Below are 23,981 nucleotides of genomic sequence, written 5' to 3' on the forward strand. Positions count from 1 at the left end.
ACATAATATTGTAACATTATTTTTCATTCATTATTAGCTATAATTCAATTAATTATTTATTTATTAACAATAAAATAAACTATTCAATAAAAATGTGGTTTATTATTAAACGTCGAAGGTCGTTACCTTCGTGCGAAGTTTTCATTCATGTGATGCCTGTCGCGTTGTATGTAGTGCCTGTTGGAATGTATCCGGCTCTCCAGGGAGTCGGGCAGGGCCCTGGCCTCGGTCTTGGCGGGGGGCGGGCGGGCGCGCGCGTCGGCGGCGGCGTCGGCGCGGCGCTGGTCGGCCACGCGGCGGCCGCGCTGCACCTCGCGCTCGGCGCCGGCCGCCGCCATCTCTGCTAACTTGGCCGCCCTCTCCTCTGCACTCAATCCCCCACCTTTCTTGTGCTTCTCCCGCTCTGCCTTTTTATTATGTTCATTCATTGATCTCTTCCTATAGTGCTTGTCATCGTCATCACTTGATCCCCTGCGTTGTTTGTTTACCTTATATGACTCCTTTCTGGAATTGTCATATTTCTTTTTATACTCATAATCTGAAACTTCAGTCTCACTCCTACGCTTTCTGGATTCAGATTTGTGACTGTGTGAATGTTTTTCATTGAAGTCCTCTGGGTATTTATTCTTACTCTGCTTAACCTCTTCATTAGATGAATCATCTGATTCTGAATGATAAGATTTCTTCTTTTCTTTTTTGGATTTCTTCTTTATTTTTTCTTCTTTCTTCCTCTTTTTCTTCTTTTTAGAGTTTTTATCATCAGAGTTTGATGAGGAGTCTGAATCTAACTTTTTTTTCTTCTTTTTAGAGTGTTTATCATCAGAGTCTGACAAAGAATCTGAATCTGAATTGAGTAGTTTAGCAATATCTACACCTTTATCCCCACTTAAAGCTGAAAGTTTAGCTGCAAGTTTCTCGTCTAGATCTTTTCCTTTCTTCTTTGACTTTTTCTTAACTTTATGTTTTCTTTCCTCCTGAAAATTCCATGAAAGATGTTGATAAGAAATCATGGAGAAAAACTCAATGCCAGATTTATCAGAGCTGTTTATTAAATCCCAACTATCCCAACTAATATTATAAATGCGAAAGTAACTCTGTCTGTCTGTCTGTCTGTTACGCTTTCCCGCTTAAACCTCGCAACCGATTTTGATGAAATTTGGCATAGAGATAGTTTTTAGTCCCGGGAAAGAACATACGATAGTTTTTATCCCGGTTTTTGAAACATCGACGCGCGCGATAAAGTTTTTCTGTGACAGACAAAAATCCACGCGGGCGAAGCCGCGGGCGAAGCCGCGGGCGAAGCCGCGGGCGGAAAGCTAGTCTACAATAAGGCAAAATGTTAAAAATAAAACTGTATTTTACCTGTTCCTTGCGCAATAAATCTGCCAGACGACGTCTTTGCAATGGATTATTGAGCAGTGCTGCCCTTGCAGCTCGTTCTCTTTCTTTGACAAGTAAGAGAGGATCCTCACGCATCTTGCGAGCTAAGTCAACCTGGCCATCTCCAGAACTGGCCATCATACTCGAGCCAACAATTCTACGTGCAACAGCTGGTATTGTGTCTTGGTCTTCTTTTTCAGACTGCCCATAATTTTTTTCTATTGATTTACCGAGCAAATAGTCCTCATCTTGTACTTTCTTGTCAGGTTTCTGTGGAAATAAATAAGTCAGTCACCAGGTAAGTTAGCACTCTTTGCCCAATATCCATGTCACATATTTTTTCCAAAAACATGTTTAAGTTAATGAGACGCCTTATTATTTAAAAGATCATACTAACTAAATTATAGTATTTAGTATCCATTATGGATGCTGAAGAAAATATCAATTTCTAACTTTAAATAGTCAGCTCTACTTGTAATCATCAAAATCCTAAAAAAATATTCTCATCAACATACATCATACATCCAGTTTAAGCGGTTGTCATTAGAGGAGCCAGCATTGCGTCTGGCCATTTCATTTAGTTCTGCTCGCCCCATTTCCTCAGCTCTTTCACGTTGCAACTCCATAATACGTTTCTTTTCTTCTGCAGCCGCCTGTTCTGCCTTCCAAACCCTCTCCTGGTTCTTTATTGTGTTTGGATGCCATGATTTTTTGGAATTCTAAAAAAAAATTTGAAGTAAATTAATGAAACTTAACCACACTTAACAAGAGTTATCAAATAAAAACACCAACCAAGTCACCACCTCCCATCTGACCTATTTTAAGAACAAAGCTCTAAATAAATCTATTCTTCAAAAGCCAAATTTTAATCACATCTGTGATTTTATTACTCGTATCATTTGACATCTATCAATTCTATCTTTTTTTCAGTGTTGCCAGTCGGGTCTAGTCAGAAATTACCAGAAATATAAAAAAAAGTAACCTTTTTGAATAAAAAGTAAGCGGAGCGATGATTGTGTAAGATTGTTCATGGATGGAAAATGAATACAATTGATCATCTAAATTCGAAAAGTGACCAGTCGTATAAAAACGTTTCATGGATTTGCGTTTTATTATCGAAAAACATTCGCTAAAACTCATTTTTTTAACAAATAATAAATCAAATTCAAGTTTAAATGCACTTTATGACATAATTTTTAAATTATTACTATTAATATTTTTTACTGAATTACCTGTAAAGTTAATTCTACAATTTCTGAAAAATCACCTAAAAGTAACCTTTTCATTAGTGTAACCTAAAAGTAACCACAGCAGTTCAAAAGTAACCTAAAAGGTTACAAAAGTAACCTTCTGGCAACACTGCTTTTTTTACCAACACCACAGATAAAGTATAGATAGAATAGATCACAGATATGCGGGTCTAGTCAAAACGCACTTTAAAATCGCAAACCCATCGCAAACCAGTCGCAAACAAATAAACAAATCGCAAAAGAGGTCGATAACAAAAAAGGCTTAGTCAAACGGCAAAAAATCGAATCGCAAAGCCCTACCTATCGATAATCGAAAGACTGGTTTGAAATTTCCCATACAAAGGCTTAGCCAACATGCATTTAAGACTCAATCAAAATCGAATCGAATCGCAACACCCGCCATTTTCATTGCGATTACTAAAACCCCGGTGATAAGCTTGGATTCGATCGAAAACCAATAGGGTGAGTTGCACCACCTAACTTTAAACGTAACTATGACGTTAACCGGTGTTTTTTGTATGGAGTTTGACAGATTTTAGACGTTTGTCAAAGTTAAACTAAGATGGTGCAACCCACCCTAAGGCTGTTTTGACAAATCCGTATCGCGATGTCGTTTTGACAGCTAGTTTGACAGCGAAGCATAGACGTAAACAGAGAGCAGAAAGAAGTAAGAAACTAATTTAAAAAAAAAAAGCTAGAAAAAGTAAAAACAATCGCAAAGTCATAGACATTTTTTAACTTTTATTCGATTTTGAATGAACTTTTATATCGCCGCGTCGTTGGTGGTTCAATGTGCATTTTGGCTGCCATTTTCCGATCGAATCGAATCACTGGTGACGCGGCGACTGACATTAGTGAAAACTTCACATTGGTTTGCGATGGCATTTTGACTAGACCCACTGTGGTTTTGACTAGACCCACTGACAGCGTATGTCATCACAAACCAACGAGCTATCATGGAGTCGCTCTATTATTATAAAATTATTAATAATTTTCAATTTATCATATTATTTACCGTAACATTAATATTAAGGACAAAATTTCTCTAACTTAAAATTTTTTTTTTTACTTACAAAAAACTTAAAATAACTTAATTACTAAATTATAACAAATACTAGCGGCCGCCCGCGACTTCGTACGCGTGGATCCCGTTTTACCTCCTTCATCTATCTTACGCGGTTTAGATTTTTTCATACAAATGTTTGTTCCCGCTAACTCCCGTTCCCGTAGGAATTTTGCAATATCCTGTTGCACCTAAGCTTTAAGTTTACTAAGGTACCTGCATACCAAATTTCAAGCGTCTAACTTAAGCGGTTTAAATTTTTCATACAAAAGGATTTTCCCGATAATTCCCGTTCCCGTGGGAATTTCGGGAATTCCTTTCTTAGTGCACTTCTACAGTACCTAAGCTACGTCCCTGCCAAATTTCAAGTGCCTACGTTTAGCCGTTTAGGCTGTGCGTTGATCTGTCAGTCAGTCAGTCAGTTTCTCCTTTTATATATTTAGATGATGTGTTATTTACAAACTAAAAAATATATAGGTATGTAAATGTGATAAAAAATGTGAAAATTATGAATTATCGCCGGTTATTATTAATAATTACCTCATGATTTGGTAAATATGATTAATAAGAAATCATTTATGTACCTATGTATAAAACTAAATAGGCGACACGTAAGCGCGAAAAGCGCGGACAGAAGTTTGCACGAAAAGGCACTTGCGCGAGAGCCACGACGAGACGCGAACGCGACCGACGGCATTTGCACGTTAATTAGGGTTTAAGTCTGCCTTAACAGTTATCTTAACTCTGTCTTAGTAATTTCCTAAGGAATGTGCCCTTTTATACTTACCATTGTCGTGGGGGTCGTAGGGGTTAATATCTTCAAGGATCTTGATTGCGGCTGGAATTAGTCTACTAGTCTTCAAGATATATCTTCAATGCCTTTGTATGAGAATCTGTTGCTACCTACTTGGGAAGTGTCGAGGATCCGTGAAATGAATTTCATCACACACCGGATCAACATTTTACACCTTGGGTGTGGCGTGTGCAAATGGTCAGGGTGTAAATGATTTTAATAAAAATATAATTTAAAAATCTATTTAGATTGAATAACTTTTGCGTCGCTTCAAACTTTAAAATATTACACAAATTGATTCAATAGCTTATGTAATTTGTACAACGTTAAAGTAGATAGATAGGTAGTTAGGTAGGTACATAAATATAAAACTTAACACTAATGACAGCACAAATGCATTTAGAGACAGCTTACATCGGCATCGTGAGCTTAAATAATATATTTAGTCTTTTACTCAATTCTTATTCTACTAGTCTACATCATTATAAGCTGGAATCAATAGCGCTAAATTTACATAACTTTGCAATCTCAATTATATATTTTGAACCTAAATGGGTACATAGCCTTTTATTAGAGCAAAGCCATAGCAAATAATTTTTGACATTTCACTAATTACTTAATTAATTAACGATCTACAATACGTCAGCTGACGCGGGGGCAAATTGAATAACCGATGTGTGGCGAACAACAACATTGGTAATCTCAGGTTGTGGGATAAGTTTACGTTTGCGAGGCGGGAGTGACGAAGGTGCTAACGTGTACTGCAGACTCGGCACCGGAGGTGAGGGTGAGGTGGATGGCGGTGGAGTCGCCGGCTTCGCTGCCGGGGCGGTCGCTGGGGCTGGGCACGGGGGCGACGGAGGAGAGCTCGGCGGCGTAGGGGGCAGCTGTTGCATCGCTTCCACGATGTCACACATAACGTTGCCAACCGGGACAGGTGCCATCGGTTGCACGGCTGCTGTTCGGGGTGTTTCAGCACCATGTTCCTTGTATATATGCGCTTCCATTTGCTTTTTAGTATTGAATGTTCCATCGCATACCGTGCATCGGTAACATCGTTCTCCATAATGTTGAAAACGATGTAACTTCAGGACGTGGTTGTACCCGAAGTCACGCAAGCAAATGTCGCAGGTGTATGGTCTTTCTCCAGTGTGTGTGCGCGAGTGAACTTTTAATTGTTTGGAACAGGTAAATCCCTTACCGCACCCCGGTGCCGGACAACGATATGGTTTCTCGCCGGTGTGTGTTCTGAGATGTATCACCAGTTGACCGGATTGAATAAATGTCTTGTGACAATGTGGACATGCATGAGGCCTTTCACCCGTATGAATACGAGCGTGCCGGTGTAATTTTCCAGAGTGTTCGAAAGCAGCATTGCATACATTGCAACGATAGGGTCTTTCTTTGGTGTGAATACGGCGATGCACCTGTAAGTTTTCTTTGACACTGAACATCTTGTGGCAATATTCACATTCAAAGGGTCGTTCACCAGTGTGGGTCCTGTAATGACGAACGAGGCGCGCTGGTACGGCGAAAGTTTTGTGGCAGACGTCGCACCGATGAGCGTCGGCAGCAACCCGATGGGACCGCGCGTGGGCCGTCAGTGCACTGCGCGTGGTCAGCGTCAGGCCGCACTCACCGCATTGGTGGCTGCGCTCGTCTTCACCTGCACAATAATAAGGCAGTTCTTCAAATTCTGATAACATTTTTCTTTTATTATTACTAATAAGTGTGCGTCTTGTGAGCGCGACGACCGTTCACAGCGCATTGTGTGTTGTGCTTGTGTACGACATGCAGCGGCCGATCAGGAATATCAGGATGCACATGCCAGTGGGGCCATAAAGGGGTAGGACGGGGTCGGCGGGGGGAGCGGAGCGCTAAGAGTGAATGTCCTCTAAGAGCACGTGGAGGCCCGTACCGCGGTTTCGAAACGTTCGGATCCGCGGTGGGCGCCTCCACGTGTTTGGGCCGCCGACCCCGAGCCGGCTACGGGCTCCCTTCCCGCCTCCCCATTCAGTATGTACCCCACTCGATCCAATTTTAGTCCTTGTAAGTAGGTCTATTATGTTTAGGAAAATTATTACTTTATCTCAAATTTAGAAGTAGCTTTTTTATTTAAAAATTAAGTAGGTACCTATAATTGATAGGAATTTTATAAGTAAATTATTCTTAGAGGCAGGTATAAAAATCGATACTGATTAATTGGAAGACAACAAATTACGATTTGCTTGCTAATTAAAAACGATCAATATTTTAAATTCAAAGTACCTATCACATTCATATTATAGGAATACTTATGGAAAATCTTATATTTATAGTCTTGAAAAATTCGCCCAAACAAAGTAGCCCTGCCCAAATAAAAATAATAAGATACCTACATTAAAGGTAAATTTAGATTTGTGGTAGGTACCTAAATACATACATATGAAATCAAAAATATAATTTTTGTTTATCATGTACCTACCTAATAAATATTTTGGACAGAAATAGGATCTGTATATAAAAACTTTAACACCACAAATTAAAATAATTATAAATTGCATAATAGGGCACCGCAGGTATAAATAAAACTATGTAAGCAGTACTCACCTATCATGGTGCGTGGTGATGATAGTGATTGATCACTTTCTCGGTAACCGTCAGTTGGTGTAATGGCGATAATGTTGGTGTAGGTTGCGCACAGAGGCCGGATTAACACAACAAACGCTCGCTCAAGCGGCGGTCGACGAGCGAATGATGCGCGGCGCGGGCCGACGGAATCAGCGGCGAGCGCGCGGAACTGCGCTGCGCTGCTATGGATGGTGGGCGCCGCGCGTTGCCGCCTTGCTTGTGCCACCATCCTCCTCCGCTTCTCTCCTTACTTCGCCACCCATTGTACCTTATATACTATACATACCTATTTTGTGAGTCCTTTTTATTCACTGTTCACTTATAACATTTAATGGGTATAGGTAGTAGGTATAAGTATCGCTTCACAACAATATGTCCCGTTTCGTAAGGAGTTTCGTTTACCATTTCACGATATAAAATAATTGTTTTAGAGTACGTATGGCTACAAATTAATCACAAGAACCAACTTGTAAACATAAATACATAATGCAAATTAAAGACGCAATTTGGGATTTGGGATTTTGGGAATCTTCAAAACTTTAAAAATACAGATACCTACTTAGTACCTAGAAATATCGATAATAGCCTACACCTGTTAAACTTGATAGGTCATTCATCATTACATTAGGGCTGGTAGCCACCCTCCTACACAGCACAGTATCGATCGATTTTGTTGTTTTCGAGTTAAGATAGCTACCTACCTACACATAAGTAGGTAGGTACCTATGTTATTAAAAATATCTTCTTAGAAGTTAAGAAGGTAATCTTTGTATTCATACATCATAATAAGTCATCATTATTTATGTCTATTTGTACACGAGTACTAATAAAATACATACAATGCGATAAAACAACTCGTAGTCTTCGATGAAGGTTGGCGGCCGCAACGCGGGATAAGTAAGCGCGCGAGTAGCGACGAGAGGGGCGAGCGGAGTGAAGTGGAGAGGGGAGTTCGGGCACGTGGAGGCCCACCGCGGTTTCGGCCCGCGCGTGTGAACTCTCGACATCACACTGCGCGTGCGTAGCTTTAAGTTCCCGCGCCGCCNGCCGCCCGCGCCGCACCGCGTTCCCCCAATGACTTCTATCAATCTGTCTGCCTGTCTAGGGCAACATAACACAAACTATGATAGGAACTCGCCTCGCGTAACTATCTCGTAATCGCACATTTAAAGCTTTTTATGTTTGTTAAGGGAAAAGAACGACCTAGGTAAATCATATAATTTAAATTAGGTAACGTCACAGAATATAATTATACCTTCCTACCAAGTACATTACAAGGTAGCGTACATTATAAAACATGTAGAGAAGTTTAAACATTGATTATAATAAATGAAGAAAGCAAAATATCTACCATCATTTTTATTGCAAAATTGCCCCTATTACAAAAGAAACCATAGTTTTGAGCTCGACGAGCTATCGTCTATCTATAGGTTTATTAGGTACTAACCACATTATACATATTTTATAATTATTTTATTAATATAATTATAATTATTACACACTAGCTGACCCGGCGAACTTCGTACCGCCTTAGCGTAGAGATTTTCTTAATATTTTTTTCCGTAAGAACCATCCTTGGACTTCCACAAACATTTAAAAAAAAGAATTATCGAAATCGGTTCAGCCGTTCACACGTGATGCCGTGACAACGCGAAACGGGTTTCATTTTTATATATATAGATTAGTATAGACCTGAGGAACAAAATGCACTATGGGTTGATTCTGGGCAACACCTGGTCCAGACCCTGGCACTATTCTTTATATTTTGTATTATAATACTAGCGGCCGCCCCGGTTTCGTGTATTTTCCAATGTGTTTGTTAGTTATTTTGCTATAAACAAATATGTAAGGTTGATATGAATGTTTTATAAGGTTCATGTCATGAGACAAAATATTAGAGCTATTCAGAACTGAGTGACTGAGTTAACGCAAGTAAGGAACTGTCGCGTCGCCCTTTATATTATTATCGTTTCATCCACGAAAACGCGTCCTTACCATAGGTCCATGTCCTTACCATTCTTCCGCTAATGTTTGAGTGTTATCGGTTTCGGTACACGCTATAAACGCCCGTATTCACGAACGATACTTGCTTAAGTGAAGCAGCAAATCGAACGCACAGCGTCGAATAGAAAGCAAAAACATTTTAGGTTTTCTACTCTGCCCGCTAAAGTACACAAGTTCCTTAAGTTACCTACTCCTTAGCATGGGAATATTTATTACAATTTTCCTACCTAGGCTTAAGCCTAATGTTAGGCTGCCGAATAAAATCAAAACTAGCGATGACGCCATACCTACAACGACACGCGCGCTCACAACAGTGCAGCAGTGGTGAAATGTAGGTACCTAACTATGTACCTAATTATAAATTATGTGCATTGTTAACATTGTGAAGAATTTTTTAAAACGTAACGTTGTCCTCATAGTAACAAAGCTCAATGTCAAAGTAATATTTTGTAAAAGTGCAGAAATGGTGTTATTATGTTACAGTCAAAACTTATAATCGGTCAAAACCACTTTTGACTGCGAAAATCATTCAGAGTGGTGCGTGGCGTGCGTGCCTTTCGCTCAAACGTGCATTCGCGCTAATGTTCGCGCGCGCAAAAATGTCTTAATACGGCCCGGCCCACAGTGGCAAAAAAGTGAACATAGTGATTGTTTGTGGAAAACCGAATTTTAAAAATTGCCGATTGATGTGACTGGTTCGTGTGTCACCCTGTGCGTCCACGCGCACTGTGAGACCTCATAGTAATGTTTGTGAATACGGGCGTAAATCATCCATGAGTGCGCACGCACACTACAATAATGACGCTAACTTCCCAGCACCCCGCGGCCCGCGCTAACCTCGACCAAAAATTGGTGGGGCGCGTCTTCGCGTGGATGAAACGATCTATACGCCAAAACTACAGAACTGATTTAAATGAAAGGTTTACTTATGTAAGTAGTTGTAAGGGGTTGAAAGGGAAGATGATTAGATAGGTTGTATGGAACCGTAGTAATTTTCAATGCTTGATACCTAGGTACCTATTTTTAGGCAGTTCGGCAGTTCGTGCAATAAGATATCAAAAAAAATCGCGCATAAACTCAAGACATAGAAAATAATAATATACTTTTTTCTGTTCGTCTGGAAAATTCATGAAACTGCATATTCACCAGCTCGGGACGGCCAATAAGTATGGCCTAAGTTATGTGGGGCTTGGGGCTCTCCTCACCAATCACCAGAAGGGCAAGGAGGGTTTTTACTAGGGGATAAGATGAAATACAAATAGGCGATGAAAGTTTGTGTGGAATTTGGTGTCGTGTAGCACAATGTCAATTTATTATAATAAGTTACTTTCGCAGGTAACATGCCTTCCTAACCTAACCTACATAAGTGTTATGCATGCAGTCAGTTATACATACTTATAGCGAGCGAATCACATAATCTACATCTATTCATTGAGGCAGGTTAGTTATTATTTCCCAGTTGAAATAAAGGTCCAAAACATGCAAAAGCAAGTGAATAAGATTCGTTGAAAGATCTTTACACATTGTTTTTTAAATTACATGGGTAAAGTTGGAAGAGAGAACCATGTTGTATTTATTAAGTAGGTAAAGTGGGGGAGGGTGCAGGCGAGGCGCGGAGTCGGTGCGCGGTGAGCGGGGCGAAGCGTCGACACGCGCTGCACGGTCAGCGAACGTTCGAAACCGCCGTAGTGAGGCCCCACGGCTCGTGTGCCCGATACAACCTTCCTCAACGCGACCGCAACTGACCCGCGCCGGGCGCGCCTGCCGCGCGCTCCGCCCCGCTTCACCTCGCTCCCCCCTCAGACTCCCGCGAGCAGCGCGTGTAGGATTTTAACATAAATAAATATACCTACCTGCCTTAGGTACGTTAGGTACATACACGTACTGATAAATAATATTTTGGAGTAGGTAGGCCAAAGAATATTACAGGAAACATGACCTACCTTCCTAAACTGTTCATCATCATGACTCTGGCAAAACATTTAGTCTTTTACGCACTCATCAAGACATGTCATTTATTTCATTTTTCGCTAAACCTGTGCGATTATATTTTGCACTTTGTCTATCTGTCGCAGTCGGATTGTATAATCCGCCGTTTTACATTACCACTAGGCATTTTACATTACAGCTCTGTTTTGTAATACAGCGGTTCAACGTTTAGGCGGATTGTCTATGCGATACGTTCTTCAATACGGCGGCCCACGTTGAAAATAGGAACTAAAAACTGTCAAAGCGGCAGGTAATGACACGCTGTTTTACATTACGGCTAGCCGTATTGAAGAACGTTTGGCGCCGAATACATTCCGGCGGATTTTCATTCAGCCGTATTCAATCCGGCTAAACGTTAATCCGCCGTATTACAAAACAGAGCTGTAATGCAAAATGCCTAGCTGTAATGTAAAACGGCGGATTATACAATCTGACTGCGACATATCTACTAGACCCGTCCAGTAGATATTATGTTACGGTCAATGTGATAAATGTAAAAATTATGAATTAAATCGCCTTTTATTTACCTATTATGAATAATCATCTCATGATTTGGTAAATGTGATTAATATGAAATCGTTTATGTACATGTTACGGTTAATGTGATAAATTGAAAATTATTAATAATAACCGGTTATTATGAATAATTACCGACAGTCGCGGTAAAAGTGATAAATTAATCACATTTAACAGTGATTATTTGATAATTCAACCTTAGTACTCACAAATTTCATAAAAGAGAACAAAATCTGGTGTACGTGCTCATGCACAGCCAAACTTTTGAACGTTTTGATATCATAGGTATATTAACATAATTTGGCATAATGAGTTTGGAATTACTTTTCCATGATGCCTATAAATAATGTTTTGATTTAAAGTGAAAAATAGGTTAAGGTGCGGCGGGGGTGCGGGGGGGCACCCCTAAGCCGCTTTTTTAGTTTTATACACACACTAGCTTTCCGCCCGCGGCTTCGCCCGCGTGGAATTTTGTCTGTCACAGAAAAACTTTATCGCGCGCGTCCCTGTTTCAAAAACCGGGATAAAAACTATCCTATGTTCTTTCCCGGGACTCAAACTATCTCTATGCCAAATTTCATCAAAATCGGTTGCGAGGTTTAAGCGGGAAAGCGTAACAGACAGACAGACAGACAGACAGACAGAGTTACTTTCGCATTTATAATATTAGTTGGGATAAATGACCTCATATTAATCACATTTACCAAATCATGCGGTAATTATTCATAATAACCGGCGATTATTCATAATTTTCACATTTATCACTTTGACCGTAACATACATAGGTATAGCCTNTCACATTTACCAAATCATGCGGTAATTATTCATAATAACCGGCGATTATTCATAATTTTCACATTTATCACTTTGACCGTAACAAATATACTAAGTTTCTCAGTTTTATAACTTCATGCACATACGCGCTGCTGATAGCTCTATATAATTATTTAATTTCATCGAGTGCTATTGGTGAGCACGGCAACTTTTCCTTCGCTCCCAAAACAAACTAATAATAAACTAGTTAATAAATACACAAGACGTCTGGAATTGTCGTAATTCAATTTGTGGTGATTCATTTATAAATAAAACCGCCCGGGTCTTTTGATTGAGTCTGTATTTGAGTTCTGCGTTTTAATATTCCGTCTGATATTATTTCAAAATAACGACGATCCTTAACGTATACAATAATCGTTTGAGAACTTAACACGCACAGTATTTTCCAATTGTGATCTCAAACCTACCTCGTGTTCGCAACCTATTTACCAGAACCTGAGTGCGCGGCGGCTAATGTCCGAACTAACCGGATTAGCCTGTATTGAGGCTGACCTGCTAGAGTGAAGTAGTTAGTGAAAACTTGTATTGCTGAACGGTTTTAGAGCACATCATATCAAGTATCTAGGATAGATTTCGGTTTCAGTGGAGGATTAAGAAATGTTATTACATTTCGTTAGCTAAGGNATGCAAGGTGACATGTCAATGAAGTTTTCAGTTACTGTTGCCATTAAAAGAAATTAGTACCATTAGTTTTCCGCAACATGGCGAGGGTTTTTATGTTCCTGGTCAGGCTATATGTATAAAACTAAATAGGTGGCCGCACAATGATATTAACTAAACTTTTGTTTTTATATAATATCATTGGTGGCCGCACCTTAACTAACTATTTGACTGACATTTATTTAAATCTATTTAAATCAAAACATAATTTTATGGGCATCATAGAAAAGTAATATGCAAGAAACATTCTACACTCATTATGCCAAATTATATTAATTATGATATCAATACGTTCAAAACGTGTGGCTGTACACAAGTACTATACACATGGAGGGCTAATACCTCCATTGCCTCCATGACTATACACGAGCCGTTGCACAGTGGATCGAAATGGCATTAAAGTGGACATAGGGATTTTTTCCGGAAAATCGAATTTTAAAAATTGCCAATCGATAGTCCTTTGCTCACTCATCACGACATGTCATCTCATATCACATTTTTCTCTAAACCTGTGGGTCTAGTCAAAATGCCATCGCAAACNTAACACATGTACGACTGTACTCAGTGTTGCACTATCAAATGCAATTGAAGCGCCTCTATGCCAGGGTTTTTATGTTCCTGGTCAGGCTATATTTCATTTTTCGCTAAACCTGTGCGATTATATTTTGCACTTTGTCTATCTACTAGACCCGTCCAGTAGATATTATGTTACGGTCAATGTGATAAATAAATGTAAAAATTATGAATAATCGCCTTTTACCTATTAGCTATGTATAATCATCTCATGATTTGGTAAATGTGATTAATATGAAATCGTTTATGTACATTATGTAGGTATAAAACCTATACTTAGATTATTAATCTAAGTATAAAACTAAATAGGTGGCCGCACCTTAACCTATTTGACTGACATTTTAAATCAAAACATAATTTTATGGGCATCATAGAAAAGTAATATGCAAGAAACATTCTAAACTCATTATGCCAAATTATATTAATTAATTATATCAAAACGTTCAAAACGTGTGGCTGTACACAAGTACTATACACATGGAGGGCTAATACTGGCTAATATAGCCTGACCAGGAACATAAAAACCCTCGCCATGTTGCGGAAAACTAATGGTACTAATTTCTTTTAATGGCAACAGTAACTCAAAACTTCATTGACATGTCACCTTGCATGTCAGTCTTAGACATACTCTCTAATCTGTGTGTCAGTCNGATTGAGTCTTAAATGCATGTTGGTTAAGCCTTTGTATGGGAAATTTCAATCCAGTCTTTCGATTATCGATAGGTAGGGCTTTGCGATTCGATTTTTTGCCGTTTGACTAAGCCTTTTATGTTATCGACCTCTTTTGCGATTTGTTTATTTGTTTGCGACTGGTTTGCGATGGGTTTGCGATTTTAAAGTGCGTTTTGACTAGACCCACTGATACTTTAGCTTAAAAAAAATAATTTGTGGTTTTTTTGTATGATAAGCTTTAAGAAAAAATCCCTATGTCCACTTTAATGCCATTTCGATCCACGGTGCGTTGTTCTCTTTTATGATATTTGTTAGTATGGGTCATTCCACAAAAATATGTCAACTCTTAGTCAGCGCCACATTTCACATGGAATATTTGTTAATATTTTATTCCAAAATTGTTAAATAACAGCTCACAATGTGTTGTATTCATCACCCATTTATATTTTCTAAAACTATTTAAAAAAAATCTTAAATTCCTTTTAAATGACCCAAAACGTCATTCCCTAGGCAGGTCCGTACTCCAAAAGTTTGTATTTTGGAACCCATATTTATAGAAACATCAACTTGATCCTTTGTTTTAATTAACGAATAATCTATTTAAACGTACATTACACCAAATTATATTAATATTTTGCGGTTTCAATAAACAATAATTTGATTTTCTTAAGTTGAAAAAGTGTCTACAGCTTTTAGCGTCATTCCCTCGCTACGCACTGATTTTATTATTTTGCGCCTTAATATGTATTTAGAGTGAATGACATTTAGTTGAGTTTAAAGTACGATACGAAGTTATCCTCAGACTATACTGGCTTTGCGGCAGTCGTTTTTTGAATAAGTGCAAACGTGCCAGTTGTTGTGGAAACATGTGTTGATCCAGTCACTTCGTCAGTCCCTAGTTGAGTAGCTTTATTAATTACGATAGGAAATTGTATTATAATTTAATAGTATTTACGTGTGGATTTTTGGCTATTTTCGGCACATTGTATTAAGCATCTTATAATATAAAGTTAATCTGCATTTGTGTTAAGTTTTACTCCAAATCGTCAGTCCCTAGACCGTCAGGCCCTAGCTTTAAATGGCACAAGGGACTAAGTTAGTAGTTAGGGAATGACGTTTTTTATACAGCGATAATAACAAAACAACTACATTAAGTATAATAACTTATCTATAAATGTTAAGGTTAAAATTTTATACTTTATTAAAAGTCATATAGGGGTAGTGTAGTATGAAAAAAATGAAAAATTATAATTTCTCCTAAAATAAAGCATAAAGTGACTGGCCCTTTTAGACATAACATAATTAATAAATAAACTATAATTTACACTAACAAAGTATTCAAAAGCATCTTAAAAAAGTTTAGGACAAAATGACGTCGAAATTATACAGATTTTTATGGAATGACCCGTATACAGCAGTCTTTCCCAAAGTGGGCGATAACGCCCCCTTGTGGGCGCTTCAGGATTAAAGGGGGGCGGTAAGAGACCCAGAAAAAAAATCGGGACGTTGTGTAGAGGCTTGGGAGGCGTCATTTACTAGGAGGACTCTTAGACACCGACTGAGCACTCGACACTCGACTACAAATGGGGGCGTTAAAAAGAATTTATTTTCAAAGTGGGCAGTAGACAAAATAAGTTTGGGAACCGCTGGTATACAGGGTGGAATTTTGTAATGCCACCTAGAGGGAAACTACTCTTACTCTTAGTACAAAAGAAAACATTATTTAATTTTTGAAAAGAAAGAGAACTGCATTCAAAGATTTTCGAAAATTTTTCGAAAATTCTTTTACCATACCACAAAATTTCCTGTTCATAATTAAAATAATTTGAGATTTCATGGTTTTCCTTTCATTTGATTTATCAAGTTTGTTAGAGAGATTTCATCCTTATTTACTTAACCCTAATGATCGATGCAATAAAAATACAGAGTGTAATTTTTAACAGATTTTAGTTGGTTCGAATCCCGGGTGTGGAAAGCAAATTTTTGGAAATCTTTGAAGGCAGTTCTATTCTTTTCAAAAATAAAGGAATGTTATCTTTGAGAAAAAAATTATATCTACAATATTATGAGTACTTTCCACAGATATGGATTAGAGTAGATACAGCAAGTTGCTAGTCAAAGCGTGCCATTCCGATATGTCCAAATGGACATACATGGTCGAGTGATGTTCATGTAATCCGATTACAACAATCGGATACGATGATTTTACGAGGACAGTAGTACGAACACGGTAGAGAGAAGAAATTATTTACGGATTGAGAATTGTAACTAACAGCAACGAGTAACAAATATGTAATTAATTAGAATAAAGTAGCAGAAGAAGAATTATAAAACAAGTTAAATCAGTGATCGCGGAAGACAGAGTGCACTGTATAACGTCGAAATATACAAATCAAGAAGTTAGGTCAGTGATCGCAGTATACACTATTACTACTATGTATACGACGCCCGAGATTTTGTCGTTTAGAAATATCTTCAACTAGGTACCTGACTTAGCTTTATGAAAAAAAAAACGTATTGGCAAAACTACGCATTTTTACATTTATTAAAAATAAAAAGCTTGAGTAAAATAGTCTTTATTTTATGAAAGTAGGTCATTTACTTACTAGGATATTTAAAAGTATGGAATTAAGTATGAATTACTAGTAGTACTATTTAACATAATGGAATAACGATCATTACTTTCATAAACATTAGGCACAACAAAAATATTATTTGCAAATTAATAATGTAGAATTGTAGAATAACGTCTACCGCTACATAATTATTTTAATCCACAGTCAGACTAGCTATAAATTTAACAAAATATCAGTTTTATCGGAATTAATTAATTTTTGAATCGAGTCACACGATATCATTCGATGACTTTGCGAATGCAGTACGATGATACGATTACTTTTACGTTGCGGCAATCACTAAAATTAGCTAAAATGACACTAATGACGTTTAAAAAGTGGCACGCTCGGCTTCATACAAATTTTGACACATGCTGCATCTATCCTTATCTGTGGTACTTTCCCTCCAGGTGGCATTACAAAATTCCATTCTGTATGCCTATTAAAGTCCAAACGAGTCTTAGGGCAAGGTAACCTTGCTCACGGACAGACAAGTGGATCTATACGATATTATAGTCTTTGGACCCATGGGACGTGAAAGAGACAACGCTATACGGCTACATGTAAATAAAAGAGGAATAGCTATAGCGTTCGCGACTCTAATTCAAAGCACTTCTTCGATTCTGCGATACGATTGGTCAAAACAGTTGACGTCAACCTGTTTCGCGATCTGTTAAAAAAAAAAAAATGTCAAAAGTGTCAAGCGCGGCTTTGTTGATTGGATGGTTGTCAAAATCCTTGGCTTGGGAGGAAATTTGCGCCCATTTTTCACTATTACTAGGAATATCTGACAATTAATCTTTAAATACTGTAATAATCCATTAGCCAAAATGGTAAGTTTACTTACAGTAATATGAGGAATGTTTGGGCTTATATAATTAGTGACATATTTAGATTTGTTTGTAAATACCGGCAGTACAATCAATGTCTATGAAATTCATACTAAAATTGTTCTAATAACCAATTTAATGTAATGTATATGCCTGATATTTATTTCTAGCTAAATTAACATTTGTTTTATTTTTCAGACGATCGGGAAGAATAATAAAATGCAACAGCATATTAATTACCGGGTTCGAGTTATACTGCAAGATTCCCGAACCTTCATCGGTACATTTAAAGCATTCGATAAACATATGAATTTAATTCTTGGTGACTGTGATGAATTTAGAAAAATTAAATCCAAAAGCGCTAAATCTACAGACAGAGAAGAGAAAAGAGGTCTTGGGTTCGTTTTGCTGCGAGGTGAAAACATAGTCTCTTTAACTATTGAAGGACCACCTCCTCCAGAAGAAGGTTTGCCTCGTGTCCCATTACCTGGCGCTATGGGAGGTCCAGGAGGCGGCCGGGCTGCTGGGCGAGGAGCCGGGCCTGGCGGGGCCCCGCCAGGCCTCCAGGGGCCGGCCCGAGGGGTCGGTGGCCCCTCACACCAACACATGGCACCAGGCTCGCGAGGACAACTTTCTGCACCACCTCAAATGCGTGGAGGTCCTATGATGGGTGGCCCTCCACCAGGCATGATGGGAGCTCCCCCAGGAATGGGTCGTGGAGGTCCTGGTGGCCGTGGACCTCCTGGCATGAGGCGTTATTAGTGTAGATTTAATTATAAATATAGAAATAAGAAATTATTACTACATAATTACAGTAATAACAGATTTTCGAAAAGAAACACTGTTATAGCATAAAAGGTGAGCTTGTACGCCAGAATTTGTGTCAGTTTATGGTGTAATCATATAATGTCTGATTTTACATGATGTATTTCTTGTATAACTAAGTGTGAAGGACACTAATAAAATAATAAACTTGTGTACCCTTTTTTTTTCTATTATTTTAATGTAAGGTATGGAAAAAAAAAGTAGGTTGACCAAAAGTAAGGATGGGACTTGTGACTTATGTTCACTCACTTTTACTTTTTGCCAAAACAAAGTGGATATCTCAAGTTTCTCAAACATAAATTTATCAATAAAGTGATCATACACCTCAAATGTTAATATTTAATTTATAGTTTTTTATGACTAGGTACCTAGTAACAGCAACGAATTTCTCTAATTACCTAATGTAATTTAGGAATAGCAAAGTTCAAAATAATTATGGGTATTATCTCAGATCCATTCTATGATCTGAGGGTATTATAATATGAATACCTTTTGAGTGATAGGAGGGTTAAATACACTCATCAGTGGTTAAATATTTCAATTTCAAACAATTGTAGGCTAGAATCTTTTAGTCTAGCAACCTCGCGCAGCTTAGCACACATTTCATGCGGGGGAAGCCGTATCAACATGATAATAAACTAAAATAACAAAATTTTACGAATCGTACGAAGTCGGGGCCGGGCGGGCGGCCGCTAGTTACTTTTCTCTATGCCACCCAGTCTCCCGTCTGTCATGCCGGAAAGTCGTCGTATGTATAAAATAATGAATACAATTTATGAATAAATAAAGATTTATTTCCTTTTTAATAAACAAAAATCAACGTGTAACGCGGTAAAAATAGGTAAGTAAACCTGTACAGCCGAACTAATATGAACAACAGTGTAATAAGACCCCTCGTCCACGCCATGTCGACTTTTTGTAGAGATTCTGTCGCACGTTCGCATCGATACAGTCTCAATGCGGTCACTACAGTCTAATTTTTTAGAAATCAGCAGAAATGTCATCAAATATGGCCAACTGACATAAAAATATTTTTAGTCTGTGAACTAGTGATGCGACAAAACCTCTCGTTAATCGCGAAGTGAATGTTGTAGTACTTGCGTATCATAGCCGGGTGATCGTCAAAATACTAAAAATATGCAACAAAGTCGCAACATTGAATGTGAACTGATCATGAAATTTTCGAGAACAGGAAACAAACTGTATGCACAGATGTAATCAAAAAGCACACTGGACAGTAAAACAATCAATGATATCCGTAAAGTTATTAAACTTCTGTTGCTTGCTGNGTTATTGTCGAAACATTGCCAAATAAAATAGGCGATCTTTTTACCCGACTGCGCCAGAAGGAGGGTTATGTTTTTTTTCACTGATGATCTGATGACATGATGCAGTTCAGTCAGATAACGCAGCAAGTAAACTAATTTAATTTTCGCTATTCAATCACACACTCACGATGGCAACCGAAATCGCCCGAATTGATCTACCCCCTAGCTAGACAAGTGGCAAAATCTGACATTCTATTCAGACGGATTCGATTTTCGAAAAGTGTGATTAGTCTAGTCTACTAATAGAACCACTGATCGCGTTCGAAGCACCTGTGCGGCGCTAAACTCGTCACGACATGCAACGAGACAATTGGCCAATTATCCGGCCGCCGGATATCCGGCTATCCGGCCTAGCAGCTGGCCGGATATCCGGTATCCGGTATCCGGCCAAACAACTATCCGTTTCATCTCTAGCAATTATGTTTGTTGTGTTCTTTTTTTTTTCAGATTATATTTTTTTGTTCCTACTCTATGTGTATCAGTAAAAACCTAATATTTTCATGAATTTTCCTATTTTAAAAATGACAATATAAAAAATATTTATAACAAAATGTTTACGTAAGCATAGGGGGAGGGGGTAAGTGCTTTGCTTACTTTTGATGACAAGGGGGGCGGGGGGGTAAAAAATGGTAAGAAATCTGCTTACGTAATACTTGAACGGCCCCTGAGGTTATTATAATATTAATACCTTTTGAGTGATGGGAGGGTTAAATACACTCATCAGTGGTTAAATATTTCAATTTCAAACAATCGTAGGCTAGAATCTTTTAGTCTAGCAACCTCGCAGCATAGCACACATTTCATGCGGGGGAAGCCGTGAAACGCCATCTATCAACATGATAATAAACTAAAATAACAAAATTTTACGAATCGTACGAAGTCGGGGCCGGGCGGCCGCTAGTAGACAATAAAAGCAAAATTGTTTCATCCGTACCCACCCAGTCTCCCGTCTGTCATGCCGGAAAGTCGTCGTATGTTTAAAATAATGAATACAATTTATGAATAAATAAAGATTTATTTCCTTTTTAATAAACAAAAATCAACGTGTAACGCGGTAAAAATAGGTAAGTAAACCTGTACAGCCGAACTAATATGAACAACAGTGTAATAATAATAAGACCCCTCGTCCACGCCATGTCGACTTTTTGTAGCGATTCTGTCGCACGTTCGCATCGATACAGTCTCAATGCGGTCGCTAGGTACTAGCTGTGTGCCCTCGGCCCCGATGTGTAGCGCGTTGCAACTGCGACTAACGCGCGACAGCATCGCTACAAAAAGTCGCCATGGGCGAGAGGCCTAAGTATGGTTAAAGTATATCGTGGTCGTTCATGCCTGTAGCTTATACTTACTCAAAGCAAATGTTTTTTTCTATGGCAATACGGATGGATAAATACTTTGTACATAGACCTAAACTGGGCCTGCATGAATCGGCGACCAGTTGCTACTTAGTTGTATAATGCTATTTTTCAATTGCAACGCGACTGTTACGCCAACCAATGACAGCGCTTCCATACATTTATGCAGTCGCGTTGCAATTTATACAATCAGTTGCTAAGATTCGGAATAACCCGCCGGTTTCTGAATTGTCATTTTTGGCTTGTCGAGCTCTTTTTAACCAAGATAGTACGTATGTAAGACCCACGCTGAACTGTCCCACCAAACTCAATGACAGGGGGGCGCTACCATCGTTCAACTATAAATGGTTTCCAACATGGCAAAAATCGTAACCAGCGATCCGGACGTATTGACGGTGGCGCCCCACTGTCAATGTCAGGGATAGGACAGTTCAGAATTTTGGAACTATAAACATAAGCAGCCCCCCTAGACAAAACGCACTTTTTGATCGAATCGAAAATCGAATCCGTCAAATTCCATACAAAAAAGGGGCTTTTCGACCACTTTTCGACTGGTTTGCGATTATAATGGCACTTTGTCTAGACCCACAGGCCTGTTCATCTCCGCGAGTTTACATCGAAAACAAAAGACGCACGATGGCCCACCTACAGGATACTATTCGACAAGGCCTCACCAGAGGCGGCGTAAGGCGTAGGCGACGTGGGCCACCGCCTACGGCCTCGCGGTACAAGGGGCCTCGCGCATCAAAAATTTTGAAAAAATGTATACAAGGTGGAGATGACAATATAACAATACGAACATTGACTATTAAATATAAATTCTTTATAGCTAAACAATGTAGTTAAAAATAAAAATATATTTTTTTCCAAACAAATTCAGCCATAATCAGACACAAAATTAAGCAACAACACGGTTTTAAGTGACGAACATTATTCTTTGGCGCAATATTCCTTTAAAAATAATCACTGAATCAAGAAATCAGAAACTGTCAATGTATAGACCATGGACCTATAAAAAAAGGCGGACGGAACTCGGGCTACAACAAAACTGTGACGCAAAATTTTGGCGTTAATGTCTATTGTGTGAGTGAATTTAGGGATGCCATGTTAGCCAAAACATTTTACCCATTTATTTTAAGAATCTCATAGATCGGCAGATGTTACTTGGAAATGTAGACAGAATTATTCCGTGCCATTTTAAAAGGATGAAAGGTGTATGCGTTGAGGTAGGCGCGAAATTTTCAATGTTCAAATTTTCTTACATTGTTTGCAAGTCAGTGTGTCAGGGTATGTACATAATGTGGATCAAAAATGATTCACGCAGTTACAAATTACGAATCTTGTGTACATTATAATCATAATCTTATGCATCATCAATATATTATTATTATCTCTGATAGATTTTTTTTAACATACAACCTGACACTGACTTGCAATCAATGTAAGAAAATTTGAATTTCGCAGTTCCACATTTTTGGGAAGGATCAAATTTGCCCATGAAAATATATCCCATTAAAACACAATTATTATGATAAATTATTTTATTTCCATAGTATGCGTAATACATAACTAAAAAGTCCTAAAATCATTATTAATTTCCCATATTTCGGGTAATTTTCCCACGTAAATAACTGAGAACACTGGTCTTTGACGTATTATTTTTTCGAGTGAATGACGTTTGATTTCAATTAATTTCAATATTTTAATGTCGGGAAATAAGTGATTGGATTATTATTTTGCCTGTGAAATGTGATTCCTTAATTTTTGTTTGTTCGAACAGAACGGTTTTTACACAATTTCATCACACAAGACATGTCGTATTCGTGTTGTTTTTTCGCTGCTTAAATGTGTCAACTGTGTGAAGTTTGCACTCGAAGTGGTGTAACAGGGTGTGAATGTGTGCGTGCCGGTCTACCAAACACCTGTAGGTATATTTTATATATTATTATCAGGGATCGAAATAGGTGGTACCTAACCTTATTCGCGACGAAATGATTGAGCTGGATGAATCGAAAATTCCCTGGGAAAAATTCCGATTTTTTGTGGAGACCAATGCTGCAATGAGATAAAAAAAATTATACCAACCAAAACCAATATACCAAACGGGGTAACCAAATCTACAGGAGATTAATTACCAATCGAAACGCAAAATGCACAAAAGTGATGTGATAGTTTCCAAGAAATTAATAAAATACGGTTTTGTTAATTACAGAATTTAAATAATCCTTTGTAGGTATTTTTTGTTTTCTTGTGATTGTATAAGTATACCTAAGTGCGTTGTTTTATTATTATTACCTACTAATACATAATAAAAAAATACCTATGTATATCTCGAAGTATACAGGGTGTTAGGTAAATGGGTATATGAGCCGACACTAGCCCATGTTAACGTGGTCATATAAATGGTATGGTGATTTCAGAAAATTGATATCATCATTTTAATTATTTTATTTTTCATACAAATCGGATTTTATAAAATTAATTTTGTATGAAAATTTAAAAAATTCAAATGATGATATCAAATTTCTGGCTTCACCATACCATTTATATGACCATGTTAACATGGGCTAGTGTCGGCTCATATACCCATTTACCTAACACCCTGTACAATAACTCTAGAATAAATAGATAATCAGACAAATAAATCTAGAAAAAATAGATAATCAGCATGTTGTATACCTATG

The 23,981-nt window shown here is 38.1% G+C and overlaps 3 protein-coding genes across 3 annotated transcripts; 1 reads left to right on the forward strand and 2 right to left on the reverse strand.

Annotated features, from left to right (window-relative positions):
* Positions 1–11: 11 nt before the first annotated feature.
* Positions 12–2,300, reverse strand: Cwc25 (CWC25 spliceosome associated protein homolog). Its single transcript, XM_028314381.1, has 4 exons — positions 2,173–2,300; positions 1,896–2,099; positions 1,363–1,650; positions 12–974 (listed from the first exon to the last, which is right to left on the reverse strand). Exons 1-4 carry the CDS (start codon positions 2,188–2,190, stop codon positions 123–125), a joined length of 1,362 nt encoding a protein of 453 aa, XP_028170182.1. The 5' UTR covers positions 2,191–2,300; the 3' UTR covers positions 12–122.
* A 2,480-nt stretch (positions 2,301–4,780) lies between these two features.
* Kr-h1 (Kruppel homolog 1) lies at positions 4,781–7,440 on the reverse strand. Its single transcript, XM_028314416.1, has 2 exons — positions 7,076–7,440; positions 4,781–6,152 (listed from the first exon to the last, which is right to left on the reverse strand). Exons 1-2 carry the CDS (start codon positions 7,323–7,325, stop codon positions 5,119–5,121), a joined length of 1,284 nt encoding a protein of 427 aa, XP_028170217.1. The 5' UTR covers positions 7,326–7,440; the 3' UTR covers positions 4,781–5,118.
* Positions 7,441–17,647: 10,207 nt separating this feature from the next.
* Positions 17,648–18,774, forward strand: SmB (small ribonucleoprotein particle protein SmB). Its single transcript, XM_028314415.1, has 2 exons — positions 17,648–17,792; positions 17,988–18,774. Exons 1-2 carry the CDS (start codon positions 17,790–17,792, stop codon positions 18,549–18,551), a joined length of 567 nt encoding a protein of 188 aa, XP_028170216.1. The 5' UTR covers positions 17,648–17,789; the 3' UTR covers positions 18,552–18,774.
* Positions 18,775–23,981: the final 5,207 nt, after the last annotated feature.

Source organism: Ostrinia furnacalis, unplaced genomic scaffold (genome assembly GCF_004193835.3).
Source record: "Ostrinia furnacalis isolate ACB-3 unplaced genomic scaffold, ASM419383v2 OfSCF4672, whole genome shotgun sequence".
Classification (NCBI taxonomy): domain Eukaryota; kingdom Metazoa; phylum Arthropoda; class Insecta; order Lepidoptera; family Crambidae; genus Ostrinia; species Ostrinia furnacalis.

Coding starts and splice junctions, on each gene's coding strand:
- Cwc25 (XM_028314381.1), bottom strand. Junction 1,651..1,895: donor GCTTAAACTGGATGTATGAT/GTATGTTGATGA, acceptor TTATTTCCACAG/AAACCTGACAAGAAAGTACA. Junction 975..1,362: donor ATTTATTGCGCAAGGAACAG/GTAAAATACAGT, acceptor TGGAATTTTCAG/GAGGAAAGAAAACATAAAGT.
- Kr-h1 (XM_028314416.1), bottom strand. CDS start 7,325: ATGGTGGCACAAGCAAGGCGGCAACGCGCGGCGCCCACCATCCATAGC. Junction 6,153..7,075: donor ATCACCACGCACCATGATAG/GTGAGTACTGCT, acceptor ATTATTGTGCAG/GTGAAGACGAGCGCAGCCAC.